The sequence below is a fragment of the Tachysurus vachellii genome, chromosome 7 (genome assembly GCF_030014155.1).
Source record: "Tachysurus vachellii isolate PV-2020 chromosome 7, HZAU_Pvac_v1, whole genome shotgun sequence".
Taxonomy (NCBI): Eukaryota; Metazoa; Chordata; class Actinopteri; order Siluriformes; family Bagridae; genus Tachysurus; species Tachysurus vachellii.
The window spans coordinates 29,761,045-29,779,495 of record NC_083466.1 but is presented as its reverse complement, the minus strand read 5'-3'; the positions used below and the strand labels follow the sequence as shown (position 1 = coordinate 29,779,495).

The following is an 18,451-nucleotide window of genomic DNA, read 5'->3' as shown; positions in this document are numbered from 1 at the left end:
TTGCCGGTCACTTTGTGTATGTGACTTGCCGGTCACTTTGTGTATGTGACTTGCGGGTCATTCGTTCTGCATCTGGATGCTTGTGTTTCTTCGCTTTATGGATATGACTTTGTTTATTTTAGGGAAAACTGGACAGGTGAGTACTTCACATGACACATATTGTGCAACACGTTGGTAAGCTTTTCTGTATTAGAGACACTAGGTTAGGAGCGGGTGCCACCCTCTGTAACTTGTGGGTCACTTTGTGTATGTGAAAATCCTTTAAGGCCTTAAACTCCCTAAAGGCCTTAAACGCTTGAACCCGGGAAATGCTGCTTGCAGCTTTAATTATTATTATTAATAATAATAATAATAATAATAATAATAAGAGGAAGAAGACGAAGAAGAGTATTGTTTGTTGTTGGTGGTGGTGGTTGTAGTAGAAGCAGTAGCAGTAGCAAAGCTTAGTTTATCTCATTAAAAGTCTTTCTGACATCACTTTTGTTTTTGGCATGTAGGCTCATAATCATTGTATACCGATAATACAGATGTAACGCATGCGCAGTTCGCTTTAACGTGTACGAGCCTTAGAGGCGTGTTGCGCATGCGCGTTCCGCACTAAGTTTTAAAGCAGTTTGAACAGGAAGGCGGACATGTTGCTCGGGCACTGGGAGAATTTATTATTTTTGAAACAAACAACGTCGATAAGCGAGTGTTAGGTCGCTGTGTGGACGCCAGTAGACGTGTCCGGATTACTGCACGCCTTGGTGACGTCTATAAGCTGAGGTGTAAACACACAGGACACTTTTTAAAACACGGATCATTACTTTTTTTTTTAACTGTTTCAAACTGTGAAGGCGAAGTTTTTTTTTCCGCCGCTTCTTTGCAGCTGTCACAGCGATCTGGATTCAGGCCTGGGAGCTTTATAACGTTCTATATGATTTTTATTCACTTCCCGAGCCTTTATAAGTCATTTTAAACACATCGACTCCTTGTGTGAGGATTTGGGCGCTAATTTAAGGCTCAAATCAGTTGCTGGAACTTTTTTTTGTTTTCTTTGCCGACTTGCAATGGACTAATCAGGATTAAAACGACCTCCCTTTTTATTTTTTAGACTGTTGTTGTTCTGTGAACATGTGGATTTTTGTCGTGTTTCGCTCCTTTATACGCGGTGACGAGACTGAAAAGGTTAAAAGACAGAAGAATCGGCTCCTCTGATCAGTTGACTCGGAGTCAAAAGGAAGTTAGCTAGCTGGAGCTAGCAGGCTAAACTTATTAGCTGGACGGTCGCAAGGATTAAAACACAAACTATATATATATATATTTTAATTTATCGTGGGATTGGACTTTAAAAAGAAATAAAAATGTCTGCTGGGGAGAGTTTATCGGCTCGTTTTGAGAAAATCGATTCCATGTTGAAAGATCCGAAGTCAGAGATCAACACCGACTGTCTGCTGGTGAGTTAGCATTGACTTTTAGCACTTTAATTAGCCTTCAGCTGCTTTATACAGAGGCTTCATAACTGCTCTATACACCTTCATAGCGTTTTACTAAAACCATTCATCACTTTATACACCACCCACAAAGACTCTTATGCTTATAGATTCATAGGGGCTTAATAAGGGTCTTCATGGGGTCTTAATAAGCCTTTGACTACCTTGTACAGTTCCTGAGCTTTATAACTGCTCTTTACACCTTCATAGGGTTGTAATTAGGCTTAAGCTACTTTATATGGTACACAAGCTTCATAACAGCTCTTTACAGCTTCATAGGGTCTTTATAAGCCTTTGACTGCCTTGTACAGTTCCTGAGCTTTATAACTGCTCTTTACACCTTCATAGGGTTGTAATTAGGCTTAAGCTACTTTATATGGTACACAAGCTTCATAACAGCTCTTTATAACTTCATAGGGTCTTTATAAGCCTTTGACTACCTTGTACAGTTCCTGAGCTTTATAACTGCTCTTTACACCTTCATAGGGTCTTAATAAGCCTTTAACTACATTGTGCAGTTCCTGAGCTCTATAACTGCTCTTTACACCTTCATAGGGTTGTAAATAGGCTTAATCTAATTTATACGGTACACAAGCTTCATAACAGCTCTTTACAGCTTCATAGGGGTCTTAATAAGCCTTTAACTACCTTGTACAGTTCCTGAGCTTTATAACTGCTCTTTACACCTTCATATGGTTGTAATTAGGCTTAAGCTACTTATGTTACACAAGCTTCATAAGAGCTCTTTACAGCTTCATAGGGTCTTTATAAGCATTTGACTACCTTGTACAGTTCCTGAGCTTTATAACAGCTCTTTACACCTTCATAGGGTCTTAATAATCCTTTAACTACCTTGTACAGTTTCTGAGCTTTATAACTGATCTTTACACTAATATGGCTAATTTATACTTAAGCTTAATACCAGCTACAGTTGTATATTTTATTAATCCCCATAGTGAAATTGGGCAAAGCGAGATGCCTAAGCTTTATAATTGTTATTTATAGCTTCATATCATTTTATAAAGCTTTTAGTGTCTATATTATAGTTTCTCTGTAACTTTGTATTTTTCAGTAAGCCTTTATTATAATTTTCTTGTTGCTTCATAAGCATTTAATAAGCTTTCACCTGCTTTATGCCTCTACCAAAGCTTCATAACTGCTTTTTACAGCTTCATAGCATTTTTAAACCTTGAGCTAATTGTAATAATCTTTAAGAGACTTAAGCACTTTTGTATGTCGCTCTGGATAATTGCGTCTGCCAAATGCTGTAAATGAAAATGTACCCTGCTTGTTAACACCAGGTATGCTTTATAAGTTTCTCTGTAACTGCATAGACATTTCATAACAGCACTTTACAACTTCAATTCTTAGCTTCTTTAGTTTTTCTGTAGCATTATAATCATCCTTAACCTACCTACAATTGTTATTAAGCTTTATACACAATTTAATGTATTAACATTGCTATATTCCAAGCAAAGCTTTATAGCAGTTAAATGACTAAGTCTGCTTTTTGCAGTTATAAAGCTCATACATTTCTTATGAAATAACTTTATATACATTATAACATGCTTTATAACAATTTGCTTATAATTATAGTCAAATGGTACAGTTATCTAAGTTTTTGGCAGCTCTATTATGAGTTTATTTGTTAAGTTATTTTTGTGAGATAATGTGATCTAAAAATTCTTAGTAATTTTCATATAGCTGCATTATAAGGTCAGTTGAGCTTATTGAAAGTTCACTTTATTCGGTTTGTTTATAAAGTTTGTTGCATTATGAGGTGGCTTAAGCTTCATAACCATTTATATAAAGTCATAGCTGCATTATGAGGTGGACTAAGCTTTGTAATAGAATATTGAAAGTTATAGCTGCATCTGTAGGTCAATTAAACATTCTAACAGTTTATATAAGTTAGCTGAATTTTAAGCTTGGCTAATCTTAATGGTGTTATAAACCTTATTTATTATAAGTTTCCTAACAATGCTTCATGTCATATATGCATTATAAGGGTTTTCTAAGACTCTTAACCTTTTAACCACACCATTAAGGCTGTGTGATATGAACTTCACTGTTATTTCTGCCTCCTGCCATGGCAACCGTCATGTTGTTTTCAGGCCGTTGTTGAAGTGCGTGATTTCACTTCCTGTATCAGTTGCTTTAATGTAGCTCTTAATCTGTGTTATAAACATAAACCGATGACTGTAGACTAATTGTGAAAATTACAAAGCATCGCTGCACAGAAGTCAGAGCACTTGCTCGAGGGCAAAGAAAATCCTGTTGAATATTGAGAGCATATTTTTTCAAATCGTGTTAATCATGCTTGAGTCAAAACACATTTTATTTATCTTATAAAGCAATTATGGTTATGATATATTACTGTGTTATTAAACATTCTATTATTAGCAATGTTAGCTTAAGGCTAAACAATTTGAATGATATTGTATATGATGATGTTGATGCGAGTATTCGTTGTCCTATGATATGTTGATGTGCATTCTTTTATTAATGACCTGTTATAACAAGTGACGTATTTGTATTTGAGCTTTTCAGCATGCTCTTGTGGTGTTCTGTTGATCTCACGGTTCTCTGTGAGGTTTCTTTTCCTCGCTCACTTCCCCTTTTTTTTTTCTTTTTAATGAGACACTAGATCATGAACAGGGAGTAAAACAGAACACACCTGAATTTAGCAGTGTTTAAGACTAACTGATTTAATAGTCCATGTCTTGATCATGTCTAAAGACATCTAATGGTCACATGATATTTATTTTGCTTTTGAGTGGCATGTTGCATGAAGATGGAAGTGGCCAGGTCTTAAAACTTTTTTTTTCTCAAGTATGTTCTCTCTTTACTGATTTTATGATAAGAGCTTAATAATAATAATAATGAAGATCCAGCATCATGTTTTCTGGCAGCCTTCAATAAGCTGAGTGTTTAGTTTTCGGCGTGGGGGTGTGTGTGGGGGGTGGAGTCAGATCTGGGTTTATTCACCTGACGTCACTTGTTCTTCACTGTCTTGTTCTGGCCTGCTGTGTTCTCAGCTGCCAGTACATCTGCATGACCTGAGGCAGCTAAAATCACTGTGCTGTAGCTGAGGAAAATGAGGTAACGTGGCTGTGGAGGTAACTGACAATGTTGATCTGTGTTTGAGGTAACATTGTGCTGAGGTCATTTTCCGCTGTGGCTGAGGTGACTGAGGTAACTTGCAGCTCTAACTGAGGTAATGCAGAGCTGTGGCCCAGGTAACTGCTGAAGTAACAAGGTAACATGGAGCTGTGGCTGAGGATACCTAGGGCATTTTAAGCTGTGGCTGAAGATACTGAGGTAATGTTGAGCTGTGGCTGAAGATACTGAGGTAATGTTGAGCTGAGGCTGAAGATACTGAGGTATTGTTGAGCTGTCGCTGATGATACTGAGGTAATGTTGATCAATGGCTGAAGATACTGAAGTAACACGGAGCTATGGCTGATGATACTGAAGTAACATGGAGCTATGGCTGATGATACTGAGGTAACGTTGAGCAATGGCTGAAGATACTGAAGTAATGTTGAGCTGTGGCTGAAGATACTGAAGTAATGTTGAGCTGTGGCTGAAGATACTGAGGTAATGTTGAGCTGTTGGGGCTGAAGATACTGAGGTAATGTTGAGCTGTCGCTGATGATACTGAAGTAACATGGAGCTATGGCTGATGATACTGAGGTAATGTTGAGCTGTGGCTGAAGATACTGAGGTAATGTTGAGCTGTGGCTGAAGATACTGAGGTAATGTTGAGCTGTCGTTGATGATACTGAGGTAATGTTGAGCTGTCGCTGATGATACTGAAGTAACATGGAGCTATGGCTGATGATACTGAGGTAATGTTGAGCTGTGGCTGAAGATACTGAGGTAATGTTGAGCTGTGGCTGAAGATACTGAGGTAATGTTGAGCTGAGGCTGAAGATACTGAGGTAATGTTGAGCTGTGGCTGAAGATATTGAAGTAACATGGAGCTATGGCTGATGATACTGAAGTAACATGGAGCTATGGCTGATGATACTGAGGTAATGTTGAGCAATGGCTGAAGATACTGAGGTAATGTTGAGCTGTTGGGGCTGAAGATACTGAGGTAATGTTGAGCTGTTGGGGCTGAGGATACTGAGGTAATGTTGAGCTGTGGCTGATGATACTGAAGTAACATGGAGCTATGGCTGATGATACTGAGGTAATGTTGAGCAATGGCTGATGATACTGAGGTAATGTTGAGCTGTGACTGAAGATACTGCGGTAATGTTGAGCTGTTGGGCCTGAAGATATTCAGGTAATGTTGAGCTGTTGGGACTGAAGATACTGAGGTAATGTTGAGCTGTCGCTGATGATACTGAGGTAATGTTGAGCAATGGCTGATGATACTGAGGTAAAGTTGAGCTGTGGCTGAAGATACTGAGGTAATGTTGAGCTGTGGCTGATGATACTGAAGTAACATGGAGCTATGGCTGATGATACTGAGGTAATGTTGAGCTGTGGCTGAAGATACTGAGGTAATGTTGAGCTGTGGCTGAAGATACTGAGGTAATGTTGAGCTGTGGCTGAAGATACTGAGGTAATGTTGAGCTGTGGCTGAAGATACTGAGGTAATGTTGAGCTGTGGCTGAAGATACTGAGGTAATGTTGAGCTGTGGCTGAAGATACTGAGGTAATGTTGAGCTGTTGGGGCTGAAGATACTGAGGTAACGTTGAGCTGTTGGGGCTGAAGATACTGAGGTAATGTTGAGCTGTGGCTGATGATACTGAAGTAACATGGAGCTATGGCTGATGATACTGAAGTAACATGGAGCTATGGCTGATGATTCTGAGGTAATGTTGAGCAATGGCTGAAGATACTGAAGTAACATGGAGCTATGGCTGATGATAATGAGGTAATGTTGAGCAATGGCTGAAGATACTGAGGTAATGTTGAGCTGTGGCTGAAGATACTGAGGTAATGTTGAGCTGTTGGGGCTGAAGATACTGAGGTAATGTTGAGCTGTTGGGGCTGAAGATACTGAGGTAATGTTGAGCTGTTGGGGCTGAAGATACTGAGGTAATATTGAGCTGTTGGGGCTGAAGATACTGAGGTAATGTTGAGCTGTTGGGGCTGAAGATACTGAGGTAATGTTGAGCTGTGGCTGATGATACTGAAGTAACATGGAGCTATGGCTGATGATACTGAGGTAATGTTGAGCTGTGGCTGATGACACTGAGGTAATGTTGAGCTGTGACTGAAGATACTGCGGTAATGTTGAGCTGTTGGGCCTGAAGATACTCAGGTAATGTTGAGCTGTTGGGGCTGAAGATACTGAGGTAATGTTGAGCTGTCGCTGATGATACTGAGGTAATGTTGAGCAATGGCTGATTATACTGAGGTAAAGTTGAGCTGTGGCTGAAGATACTGAGGTAAAGTTGAGCTGTGGCTGAAGATACTGAGGTAACGTTGACCTGGGGCTGAAGATACTGAGGTAACGTTGACCTGGGGCTGAAGATACTGAGGTAACGTTGAGCTGGGGCTGAAGAGACTGAGGTAACGTTGAGCTGGTGCTGAAGATACTAAGATAATAATAAGTTTTGGCTGATGTTTCTGAAATAAATTTGTGCTATTGCGGAGGAAACTGAGGTAATGGGTTACCACGGCTGAGGTAACCGAGGTAATGGTTTGCCATGACTGAGGTAAATAAAGGAATGTTGAGCTGGGGCTGATATTTCTGAGGTAAATTGAGCTGTAGCTGTTTCTAAGGTAACATTTGAGCTATGTTGAGGTAACTGAGGTACCACTGCACTGTGAATGTGTTGTTACTATAGAAACAATATTGCATTATTAATATTGCCGTATTAACAGAAAATGAAACAGTACCTGCTGACAAATTAGATTCCAGAACTCGGCAGCCTTTAGATAAGGCAAAAATACTCTAGTGGCATTGTGTGAAAGCAGCAGGGAAAAGCAATAACCACACACACACACACACACACACACAGACACAGACACACACAGACAAGAGCTTGTTTGATTAGCGTGGAATTTTATTAAGCAGTGGGTGGGGTAGCAAAAAATGGCCTCCATTCATATGGACTTCTAAGGGGAAAACACTGCTGGTGTGTGTGTGTGTTAGGTTATAGCTGTTTCCCAGCTGTGTGTGTGTGTGTGTCATTCTTTAGGATCCATATATAGACAGCCTAGTATGTCACTTTGACTCAACACATGAGTAACTTCAGTGGACTGAATAAGAAAGTTTCTGAATTGTTGTGTGTTTATAATCAGGACACGGTTATTAGGAACGTCGTTGGTCAATGGAATGTAGTTTGCTGAATTTTTTGTGTGATTTTATTTGGTTTTATCTTGTGAAACGGTGAGATACTGTAGGTCAATGATAAACAGACACAAATCCGTCGTTCTTCTTTAACAGACCCTCGGTCATGTATATTAGGTGGCACTTTCTAGCATCTGAGTGTCAGCTGTGAGACGTTTATGAAATGTAGGGAAGGAGTCTCCAGTGTAAAGAGGTGAAACTGTAAGTTTTCTTTTTGATGGTGTTACTTTCTTGTGTGTACGTAGAAGACGGTGTATGAACGCTCTTCAGTCAAAGGTTGAATCTTATTTGAGACCGCAGCAGACGGTTAAATATCACAGATCTCACGACTGAGGTGGAAAAGACGATGCGATGAACGTGTGAAACGTTATGTGTTTCAGTATGTGAATGAGTGTGGTCTGTCTGGCGCATTGTGATGATGTCATCAGCAGTGGTTGATAGGCGGATGAGCAGTTATGTTGAGTAACAGTCGCTATTACACTCGCTGTGTCTTCCTTCACTTTCATCTCTCTTTTCCTCCATCACACTGCAGTCTTCTCACATGATAGACACACACACACATACACACACCCTGTGGAGTCAGACGCTCAGTCAAACCGAATCAGTGGTGTGTGTGCGCGTGTCTGTGCTTGCTTATGATGAACTTTTTTTCCTGTTCCAATTTTTTTTGCTTTTTGTTTTTATTATTGTTTTTATTATTATTATTATTATTATTATTATTATTATTATTATTATTATTATTATTATATTTTTAGTGTTTAGTTTTTTCCTCCATATGATATTTATTTAGTAAGACTACTAATTAAACAAAGTGTCATGAATTGTGATAATAAATGTGTGTCTTTGTGGATGTGAAGTGAACAGTGCTGTCTTTGATCTGATGGAGCTGTATGTGTGTTAAGGGGAAGCAGTTTGGTGGTGTATAACGTGCACACACACACACACACACACACACACACACACACACACACACACACACGGGAGGAAGAATGAGCTCCTTTGTGCCAGCAGGGACGCGTTGAGGCCTTCAGCACATGATTTAGCCACACTAGTGGTTACGTTCAGTCTGTGCTGGAACGAGACACACTGCGGTTAAGCAGCACATGAAAATCAAAGATTCACTGGAAAAGTGCTTGTGTGGATTCCATCTCCTCTTCCTCCTCCTCCATCTCCACCATGTCCTCCTTCTCCTCCACCTTCTCATCCAACTCCACCAGGTCCTCGTCCTCCACCACGTCCTTCTCTACATTCTTCTCCATTTCTGCCACATCCTCCTCCTTCTCATCCCCCTTGTCGATCTCCCCATCTCCTCCTCCATCTCCATCATCAATCTTGTCCTCACTCATTCATCTCCTTCCCCTTCTAAAGCATCTCCTTCGTTTCCTTCTATTCCCGGTTCTCTTCCATCTCCTCCTTGTCTCGCTCCATTTCATCCTCTATCTCCACCACTTTTGTCTCTGTCTTCCTCCTCCTATTTATCCTCCTGTAGAATAGGGCTGCACTTTACTGAATCTGGATGTGTTTAGTGCTTTAAATACCTGTCTGTCTTCAGAGTTAAATCCAAAATGGAAATGGCCTACAGAGGTTGTTTTTTATTTATTTATTTATTTTTTTTGCTTTTATAACGAAGGGAGTAAGTTAAAGGAGAGATGTGGTGGCGAGTGTTGGGGAATAAACACGTCCTGGTCCTCCCCTCTATTTCCCATCTTCCCTGTACTAAACACACACAGACACGTGCAAGTGAGCGCGTTCAGCCACATTCTTAAAATAGCTGTCTGACGTGCAGTATCCTGCACAGGAATGTGAAGAGACAGGACGTCAGGTCAACAACGACTCGCCTGATTGGTCGACTCCACACACACACACACACACACACAGTGGTGGAGTGCTGAACTAGTGTCTCTCTCTCACTGCAGACAGACAGTTTGTAAGGTTTTCAGTTTCTCAGCCAAACTGAGAGATAATTCCTGTACTAGCCTTTCTGTGTTTTAGATTATCTGTCAGTCTGAACATGTATTATTATATTCTCTCTTGTATATAGCTACTTCATCAGTCTCTCAGCTTAATTATTTGACCTGTCCGTCTACCTCTCTGTCTATGTATGTTGCCCTGTCTGTCTACCTGTATATTGACCTGTCTGTCTGTGAGTATTGGCCTGTCGGTCTACCTGTCTGTCTGTGTATATACCTGCTGCTGCCCCACTAACAGAGTAGTGTGTCAGTGTGACAGGTGTAAGATTACAGTGGATTATCTGTAAATAACAGACCACATGGCCTCAATGCTGTGTTCATGTGGCAGTCGGTGAAAAAACATACACATAACAGCACCGATTACTCATCTGAATAATAAACATGAATGAAATATAGCTTTAATTTCATCATTAAAACGTTCGGATTTCTATTGGCAACAGTGACATGTTTGGAACTAAACTGTCTTCTGATTGGTTGGTGACATGTTGTTTGGAAACTGAAGTGTGTGTATTATGGGCGTGCCCTATGTTCCAAAGTTTATACTGTAATTAGTTGTCATTATTTTGGAAAATGTATTTTGATAACTAACCTGGTTTAACGTGTGTGTGTGTGTGTGTGTGTGTGTGTGTGTGTGTGTTAGGACGGTTTGGATGCGCTGGTCTACGACCTCGATTTTCCTGCCCTGAGGAAGAACAAGAGTATCGACAACTTCTTAAGCAGATGTGAGTAATCGACTTAATACACAAGCACACATCACCATCAGTGCTGCTAACCAGATAAACCCAAAGGTACCTTCAAAGGCAGGTTATAGGTCTACATTACAATAACGAGTGTGAACAGTGAGACGGTGTATGTCCGGGGGTTTCCTCCATCTCTGTCTGAACAGCTGGATTTAACTCGCCTCATTATTTTAACTGTATAATAGGGTTTAATGGGGTTTATTTTTAGACTTGCTGAGCTCTGAGGCATGTTTGCCTCTGCACTGCTTACTTCCTGTTCATTCTTCTACCACTCCGACCTGTGCTGGAAATTTAGCTTTATATTCATCCCCGCCAGCATTTAGAAGAAATAAAGCTAGTAGTCTTTTATCCCACTTTTATTCTAAAGCGATTTTATGTGAATGTTTATAACATTGAAATAGGATAACTAACACTCTAACCTGTGTACTGACATTGATTTAAAATCCAAACTATGACAAAAACAAATAATGTCTAAAGTTTATAGTACAGAATTGGCATTTCCATGACAACAGGATGGATGTGATGGAGCAGTCTTTATAGTTATTAGTGGATGTGAATGTAGTCTGAAAGAGACACCTCTGAGACAAGCCTGTATTGGACGAGACGCAGTGAAGGGACAGAGCCAAAGTGTTATTAGAAGGACTCACCTTCTCTCTTTTCTCTGCAGATAAGGACACCATCAGTAAGATCCGGGATCTACGGATGAAGGCTGATGACTACGAGGTGGTGAAGGTGATCGGTAGAGGAGCGTTTGGAGAAGTGCAGCTCGTAAGATCTCCTTCCTGATTTGTTTCATCCTGTTCGATCATCAAGTTCCATTTTTATTCAGTTTTCTTTCAAAACACCAATATTCAAGTTTTGGTTTATTTACTATTTAAGCGCAGCAGCTCTGGCTGTGTTTATTGCTTTGGATTCTAGTCATGTCACATTACTTACAAATCTATTAAGAGGTCGTTGTTTACCTCCTTTAAGTCACTAATCCTCACTAACTATTTTTATTATTATTTTTTCTTCTTCTTATCATTATATATTTATTTATTTTTTTCTCTCTCTACCGTTTCCATACTACTGCAAAGCTTCTTTAAGACAATGGGAAATTGTTAAAAGCGCTATACAAATAAATTGAATTGAAATTTTTAATTGAATTAATTAACTGTGAATGTAGGGCAGTAGAATATCTTGAAAAGCAGGTACATTGGACAGCTAGGGGACGAGGGAAGCTTGGACAATATGGGACTAAGGGGGCATGGGCAACAGGGGACTAGGGAAGCTTGGACAATATGGGACTAAGGGGGCATGGGCAACAGGGGACTAGGGAAGCTTGGACAATATGGGACTAAGGGGGCATGGGCAACAGGGGACTAGGGAAGCTTGGACAACAGGGGATTAAGATCGCTAGGGAACTAAGAAAAGAAGGGGGGGACTAGGGAGGATTGCACAACAGGGGACTGGGACAGCTACAGAACTAGGACAACAAAGGGACTATGGAAGATTTCTACAATGGGACTATGACAACAAGGGGACTAGGGAAGCTTGGACAACAGGGGACTAGTACAACAAGGGGACTAAGGGGACTAGGACAACAAGGGGATTAAGGAAGCTTGGAAAACAGGGGACTAGGACAACAAGGGGACTAAGGAAGCTAGTGAACTAGGGAACTAGCACGACTAGAGGAGCTTTCTACAATGGGACTAGGACAAACAGGTGACTAACAAAGCTTGGACAACAAGGGACTAGGACAGCCTGAAGACCAGGGAACTAGGACAACAAATGGACTAAAGAAGCTTGGACAACAGGAGCTCCAGCAGTGTTTATCACTCTGGGTATTGAGCATGGATTTTAATCACATAAGATTAATTAAAAATCTTTTAAGAGGTCTAAATTCTTTACGTAATTAAGTAACTATAAATCTCAGGCACTAGAATCACTTAAGCAGGGACGTAGGACAGCTAAGGGGTTTCAGGAAGCTTGGAAAATAGGGAATTTTTACAGATAGAGAATGAGGGAAGCTTAGAAAATAGGGCACCTGGAAATCTAGAGGACCTTACAAACGTACAGAAGTGAACTAGGAAATCTAGGGGACTATGAGTGGGCTTTTGGGAACTAGGAAAGCTTCAGTGATTGGGAACAAGGGATGCTTGGTCAATTTAGATAACTAAGGAACAAGAACTGCTTGAATAATAAAGGAGTAGTCTAACTAGGGGACAATAGGCATTAGGGATGAGGGGACAGTGAGACTGTGTGGGTGTTTATGAGCCTGAAGTTACAGTAGAGAGTCAGATCTTTATTATAGCCCCAAGCTCAGGTGTGTGTGTGTGTGTGTGTGTGTGCATGTGTATGTACAGGTGAGACACAAGGCCAGCAGTAAGGTGTATGCTATGAAGCTTCTCAGTAAGTTTGAGATGATAAAGCGCTCAGACTCTGCATTTTTCTGGGAGGAGAGAGACATCATGGCCTTCGCTAACAGCAATTGGGTTGTACAGGTAAAGAGTGAATGCAACACATACAAACACACACACTTTACTTGCTTTAAATCTGTTCTTAGTCTTTATTAAGGAGTTGTGACTGTTGTGATGGTTTCTCTCATCGTTTTCCCTGCAGCTCTTCTACGCCTTCCAGGACGACCGTTACCTCTACATGGTGATGGAGTACATGCCTGGAGGAGACCTGGTTAATCTGATGAGCAATTACGACGTGCCCGAGAAGTGGGCTCGCTTTTACACGGCCGAGGTGGTGCTAGCGCTCGACGGCATCCACGCCATGGGATTCATCCACAGGTGACTTCATCACACTGGACTGCTAACCAGCTTCAAATAAGAGAAATCTGTGGAACATTTTTAGATATTTTTAACTGTCAGCCTAAAAGGGTCTTAAAAGCACGACAGCAGTGGCAGTAAATTAAACACAGCTCAAGTGTTCGTTTTGACTGAAGAATCTCTAAAAGAATAAAGCAGCATAAGAAGAAAAGCATGATGGATTTCACTTTTCCATAATGACTCTCTGCAGTAATCTCTGTTTATGAAAGAGCTACAGCATTAAAAAGGGAAAGGCAGACAGAAAGGCAGCGAGAGAGACAGACAGACAGAAAGGCAGCGAGAGAGACAGACAGACAGAAAGGCAGCGAGAGAGACAGACAGACAGAAAGGCAGCGAGAGAGACAGACAGACAGAAAGGCAGCGAGAGAGACAGACAGACAGAAAGGCAGCGAGAGAGACAGACAGACAGAAAGGCAGCGAGAGAGACAGACAGACAGAAAGGCAGCGAGAGAGACAGACAGACAGAAAGGCAGCGAGAGAGACAGACAGACAGAAAGGCAGCGAGAGAGACAGACAGACAGAAAGGCAGCGAGAGAGACAGACAGACAGAAAGGCAGCGAGAGAGACAGACAGACAGAAAGGCAGCGAGAGAGACAGACAGACAGAAAGGCAGCGAGAGAGACAGACAGACAGAAAGGCAGCGAGAGAGACAGACAGACAGAAAGGCAGCGAGAGAGACAGACAGACAGAAAGGCAGCGAGAGAGACAGACAGACAGAAAGGCAGCGAGAGAGACAGACAGACAGAAAGGCAGCGAGAGAGACAGACAGACAGAAAGGCAGCGAGAGAGACAGACAGACAGAAAGGCAGCGAGAGAGACAGACAGACAGAAAGGCAGCGAGAGAGACAGACAGACAGAAAGGCAGCGAGAGAGACAGACAGACAGAAAGGCAGCGAGAGAGACAGACAGACAGAAAGGCAGCGAGAGAGACAGACAGACAGAAAGGCAGCGAGAGAGACAGACAGACAGAAAGGCAGCGAGAGAGACAGACAGACAGAAAGGCAGCGAGAGAGACAGACAGACAGAAAGGCAGCGAGAGAGACAGACAGACAGAAAGGCAGCGAGAGAGACAGACAGACAGAAAGGCAGCGAGAGAGACAGACAGACAGAAAGGCAGCGAGAGAGACAGACAGACAGAAAGGCAGCGACAGAGACAGACAGAAAGGCAGCGAGAGAGACAGACGGACAGAAAGGCAGCGAGAGAGACAGACGGACAGAAAGGCAGCGAGAGAGACAGACAGACAGAAAGGCAGCGAGAGAGACAGACAGACAGAAAGGCAGCGAGAGAGACAGACAGACAGAAAGGCAGCGAGAGAGACAGACAGACAGAAAGGCAGCGACAGAGACAGACAGAAAGGCAGCGAGAGAGACAGACGGACAGAAAGGCAGCGAGAGAGACAGACGGACAGAAAGGCAGCGAGAGAGACAGACAAACAGAAAGGCAGCGAGAGAGACAGACAGACAGAAAGGCAGTGAGAGAGACAGACAGACAGAAAGGCAGCGACAGAGACAGACAGAAAGGCAGCGAGAGAGACAGACAGACAGAAAGGCAGCGAGAGAGACAGACAAACAGAAAGGCAGCGAGAGAGACAGACAGACAGAAAGGCAGCGACAGAGACAGACAGAAAGGCAGCGAGAGAGACAGACAAACAGAAAGGCAGCGAGAGAGACAGACAGACAGAAAGGCAGCGACAGAGACAGACAGAAAGGCAGCGAGAGAGACAGACGGACAGAAAGGCAGCGAGAGAGACAGACGGACAGAAAGGCAGCGAGACAGACAGATGGAGAAAATACAGATGGATGGGAAGACAGTGAAGATAAGAAGGCAGAATAAGACAGACACACGGATGGATGTAATGAGATGTAAAAAGACAGACAGACAGACAGACAGTTAAAATTCTTTAACTTATTATAAAGACTTCTTAGAAAATGAGCCTGAACAGATGAGTGTACAATCATTTTATGTTCATATGTTTTATATCAGTGACCTTTTTAAATGCCTGTAGTTCCCTTTCCTGATTCTTACCTCTTAGCAGAAGCTGACATTTTAATTAGAAATCAATTTATTTTAAAAAAACAAGTTGTTTGGATTAGCAGCTAGTAGAAACTGAGCCATAACCTTCATGTGAACATTAAAGATTTTGTTATGAACACATATTCAAACAGGAATTTAGGGTTTCTACATTTATTTATGTTGTTTTCTTCTCATCACTACTGACGCTGTGGTTTTGTTCCCCTGTCTGCAGAGACGTGAAACCTGACAACATGTTGCTGGACAAAACGGGCCACTTAAAGCTGGCAGATTTCGGCACTTGTATGAAAATGAACAAGGTTTAACGAGAGTTTCGTACTCTTTATTATTTTTCACTGTTTACCTCATGACCAGGTTTAGGTTTATGAGCTTTGATCAGGTTTACGATCATTAGCATGTCATCTTTTAAATGCTTAACTGCATTACTTATAGATTCGGAGCATTAACTTTTGACGCTCTCTGAGCGAGCGAGCGTTTGAATCCGAGTAATCGATGGTGTCGTAAGACGTGTCTATTGTTTTAAGGACGGTATGGTACGATGTGACACAGCAGTGGGAACTCCAGACTACATTTCTCCAGAGGTACTGAAGTCTCAGGGTGGAGACGGCTACTACGGCAGAGAGTGTGACTGGTGGTCTGTGGGAGTTTTCCTCTACGAGATGCTTGTCGGTGAGTAACACAACCCCGAAACACCAGTGAGGGTGGAGGTAGGCTTGTGTGAGTAGATGGAACGGACAAGTGGACAGATGAACAGATAAGGTGCTGGACAGGTGGACAGACAGGCTAAAAGAAACTGACAGAGAGATGGTATGAAAAACTGACAGACGGATGATAAGACAATAAAACAGCGGAAATGACAGACAAGACTGGCTGATGAAAAGACAGTTAGCCAGATAGGTAAACAAAGGGACAGCAAAAGAACAGACAGATAGATAGTGAGAGATACAGACAGAAAGGTAGCAAGAGAGACGGACAGACAGCAAGATGGATGGATGAATGGATGGAAAGATGGTGAGGATGTGAAAAGAATACCAGACAGACGGGTGTATAGTCAAAATGTAAACAGACAGACGACCTAAGTGGTCGGATAGCAAAAGATGGGCAGATAATAAAAATAAAAAGGACTTAATCCTAAAAGAGAAGTTACTCAGACATGTGGAAGGACAGCGAGAAAGCATACATGGGCATTGCACATTAAAATGTTCTACTGTCTGCGTTAAGGGGACACGCCGTTTTACGCCGACTCTCTGGTGGGAACCTACAGCAAGATCATGAACCATAAGAACGCGCTGACGTTCCCTGATGACAGCGATATCTCTAAAGATGCCAAGAGCCTCATCTGCGCCTTCCTCACAGACAGGTGGGTTAATTCTGTCAGGATTTCCTATAACTGCTTCACGATAATCCAATGGTTTTGTTTCTCATGGGTTGAATCCTCTGCTCGTCTGCCATTTCTAGGGAAGTAAGGTTAGGGCGTAACGGAGTGGATGAAATCAAGCGACATCCTTTCTTCAAGAACGACCAGTGGACCTGGGAGAACATCCGTGAGAGTGAGTGACCTGCTTCACCTAACAGCTGAGTCTATCATCCATATCAGTGTGTAGCGTTTCATTTTATTTCTGTGTGTGTGTGTGTGTGTGTAGCTGCTGCCCCGGTGGTGCCAGAGTTGAGCAGTGACATCGATACAAGTAATTTTGATGATATAGAGGAGGACCGGGGAGAAGAGGAGACCTTTCCCATACCGAAAGCCTTTGTGGGGAATCAGCTTCCGTTTGTGGGCTTCACCTACTACAGCTGTCACCAGTGAGCGCACCCACACACACACCCACACACACACACACACACACTGCACTGCTCTATGCTTGAAAATTATGACTTGAAATTCAGTATTCAGTAAGTGGTTTATTTAAGCGGTAACTTTGGACCAAATCAATTAGTAATAGACTGCGTAACATCCACACGGGAGCCAGTGGCACTCAAGTTGATCTGCTAAAGCTACAAATCCATACCACTAGCTCACTACCACTTGGACCAAACCTGTGGTCTGACAGTTCTTCATTTCCCTACTCACAACTTTAGTTCCTGTTTGCTGTTAGGTCCCATGCACTGTTTGATAAAGAAAGAAAAAACAAAGCTTGTAAGGAAGGAAGGACTTTGACTTTAGACCTACCTGCTCAATGTACCTACCTGAAATCTACCAGGTTTTTTTATTGGTACTGATCTGGAGCTAGTTCCAAGAGCCATACGGTCAAAGTGTCAGAGGTTACAGCAGTGGACCAGTTTGTGACCACTTGTTTGTCCAAATGGAAAAACTTCCAATGCTCCTGAGTTCTGTTGTATTTGCGTCTTGTGGTGACGATATTCTCTGGTTTAGGTTTACCAGAGGACCAAGTGCAAAAACCAGCAACAAGCTTGAGCGTGCAAGTAAAGAGGATAAGAGCCAGGTAAGAACCTGCAGATTACCGGGTCAGACCTTCCAGAGCATGTTTATGCCACATGATTCCTGAAGTCATTAGCTTTACGTCTCTATAGATAACGATGATTTGCTACGAGGAATGCTAACGCTAACCTGTTTTCACATCTAGTTGGAGAATCTACTGAAGAAAATCCACCAACTGGAGGAGCAGCTTCACGGAGAGATGCAGCTCAAGGACGAGTTGGAGCAGAAGTGCAGGTACGTCATCTGGCTTAGTTCCATCATGTAAAGAATTATTGTAAAGGAAAAAAAAAAATCTGGACATTTTAACGTGTTGACTTTTCTGCTGTATTTTGCTCTGCAGGGCCTCCAAAACCAAACTAGACAAGATTATGAAAGAGTTCGATGAAGAGGTGAGGTGTATTTTTTTATTTTATTTACTTATTTATTTAATTTTTTCCCCTTTTCACGTCTTTAAAGTTTTTGAACTATGTTTTCTTGCTCCCTGTCTCTGTCCTTCCCCAGTGTAATGTAAGGAAAACTGCCGAGGCCAGTGTGTCTCTGCTAGAGAAGGACAAGTTGATGCTGCAGCACAGAACCACGGAGTTCCAGAGGAAAGCAGATCAGGAAGCAGAGAAGAGACGCAACCTGGAGAGCGAAGGTTTGTTCATATTCAACCAACACCATC

At 42.0% G+C, this 18,451-nt stretch overlaps 1 protein-coding gene across 3 annotated transcripts in view; it reads left to right on the top strand.

Annotated features, from left to right (window-relative positions):
• Window positions 1-589: 589 nt before the first annotated feature.
• rock1 (Rho-associated, coiled-coil containing protein kinase 1) overlaps window positions 590-18,451 on the top strand; it is a 33,185-nt gene continuing 15,323 nt past the window's right edge. For all 3 annotated transcript variants that reach the window (XM_060875375.1, XM_060875374.1, XM_060875373.1), the window contains exons 1-14: window positions 590-1,436; window positions 10,400-10,481; window positions 11,167-11,267; window positions 12,845-12,982; window positions 13,101-13,276; window positions 15,562-15,646; window positions 15,872-16,016; window positions 16,569-16,707; window positions 16,806-16,897; window positions 16,991-17,150; window positions 17,722-17,791; window positions 17,933-18,021; window positions 18,128-18,176; window positions 18,289-18,424. In XM_060875375.1, the coding sequence (XP_060731358.1) occupies window positions 1,344-1,436; window positions 10,400-10,481; window positions 11,167-11,267; window positions 12,845-12,982; window positions 13,101-13,276; window positions 15,562-15,646; window positions 15,872-16,016; window positions 16,569-16,707; window positions 16,806-16,897; window positions 16,991-17,150; window positions 17,722-17,791; window positions 17,933-18,021; window positions 18,128-18,176; window positions 18,289-18,424 (1,555 nt within the window). In that variant the 5' untranslated portion in view covers window positions 590-1,343. The remainder of the gene's footprint in view (window positions 1,437-10,399; window positions 10,482-11,166; window positions 11,268-12,844; window positions 12,983-13,100; window positions 13,277-15,561; window positions 15,647-15,871; window positions 16,017-16,568; window positions 16,708-16,805; window positions 16,898-16,990; window positions 17,151-17,721; window positions 17,792-17,932; window positions 18,022-18,127; window positions 18,177-18,288; window positions 18,425-18,451) is intronic.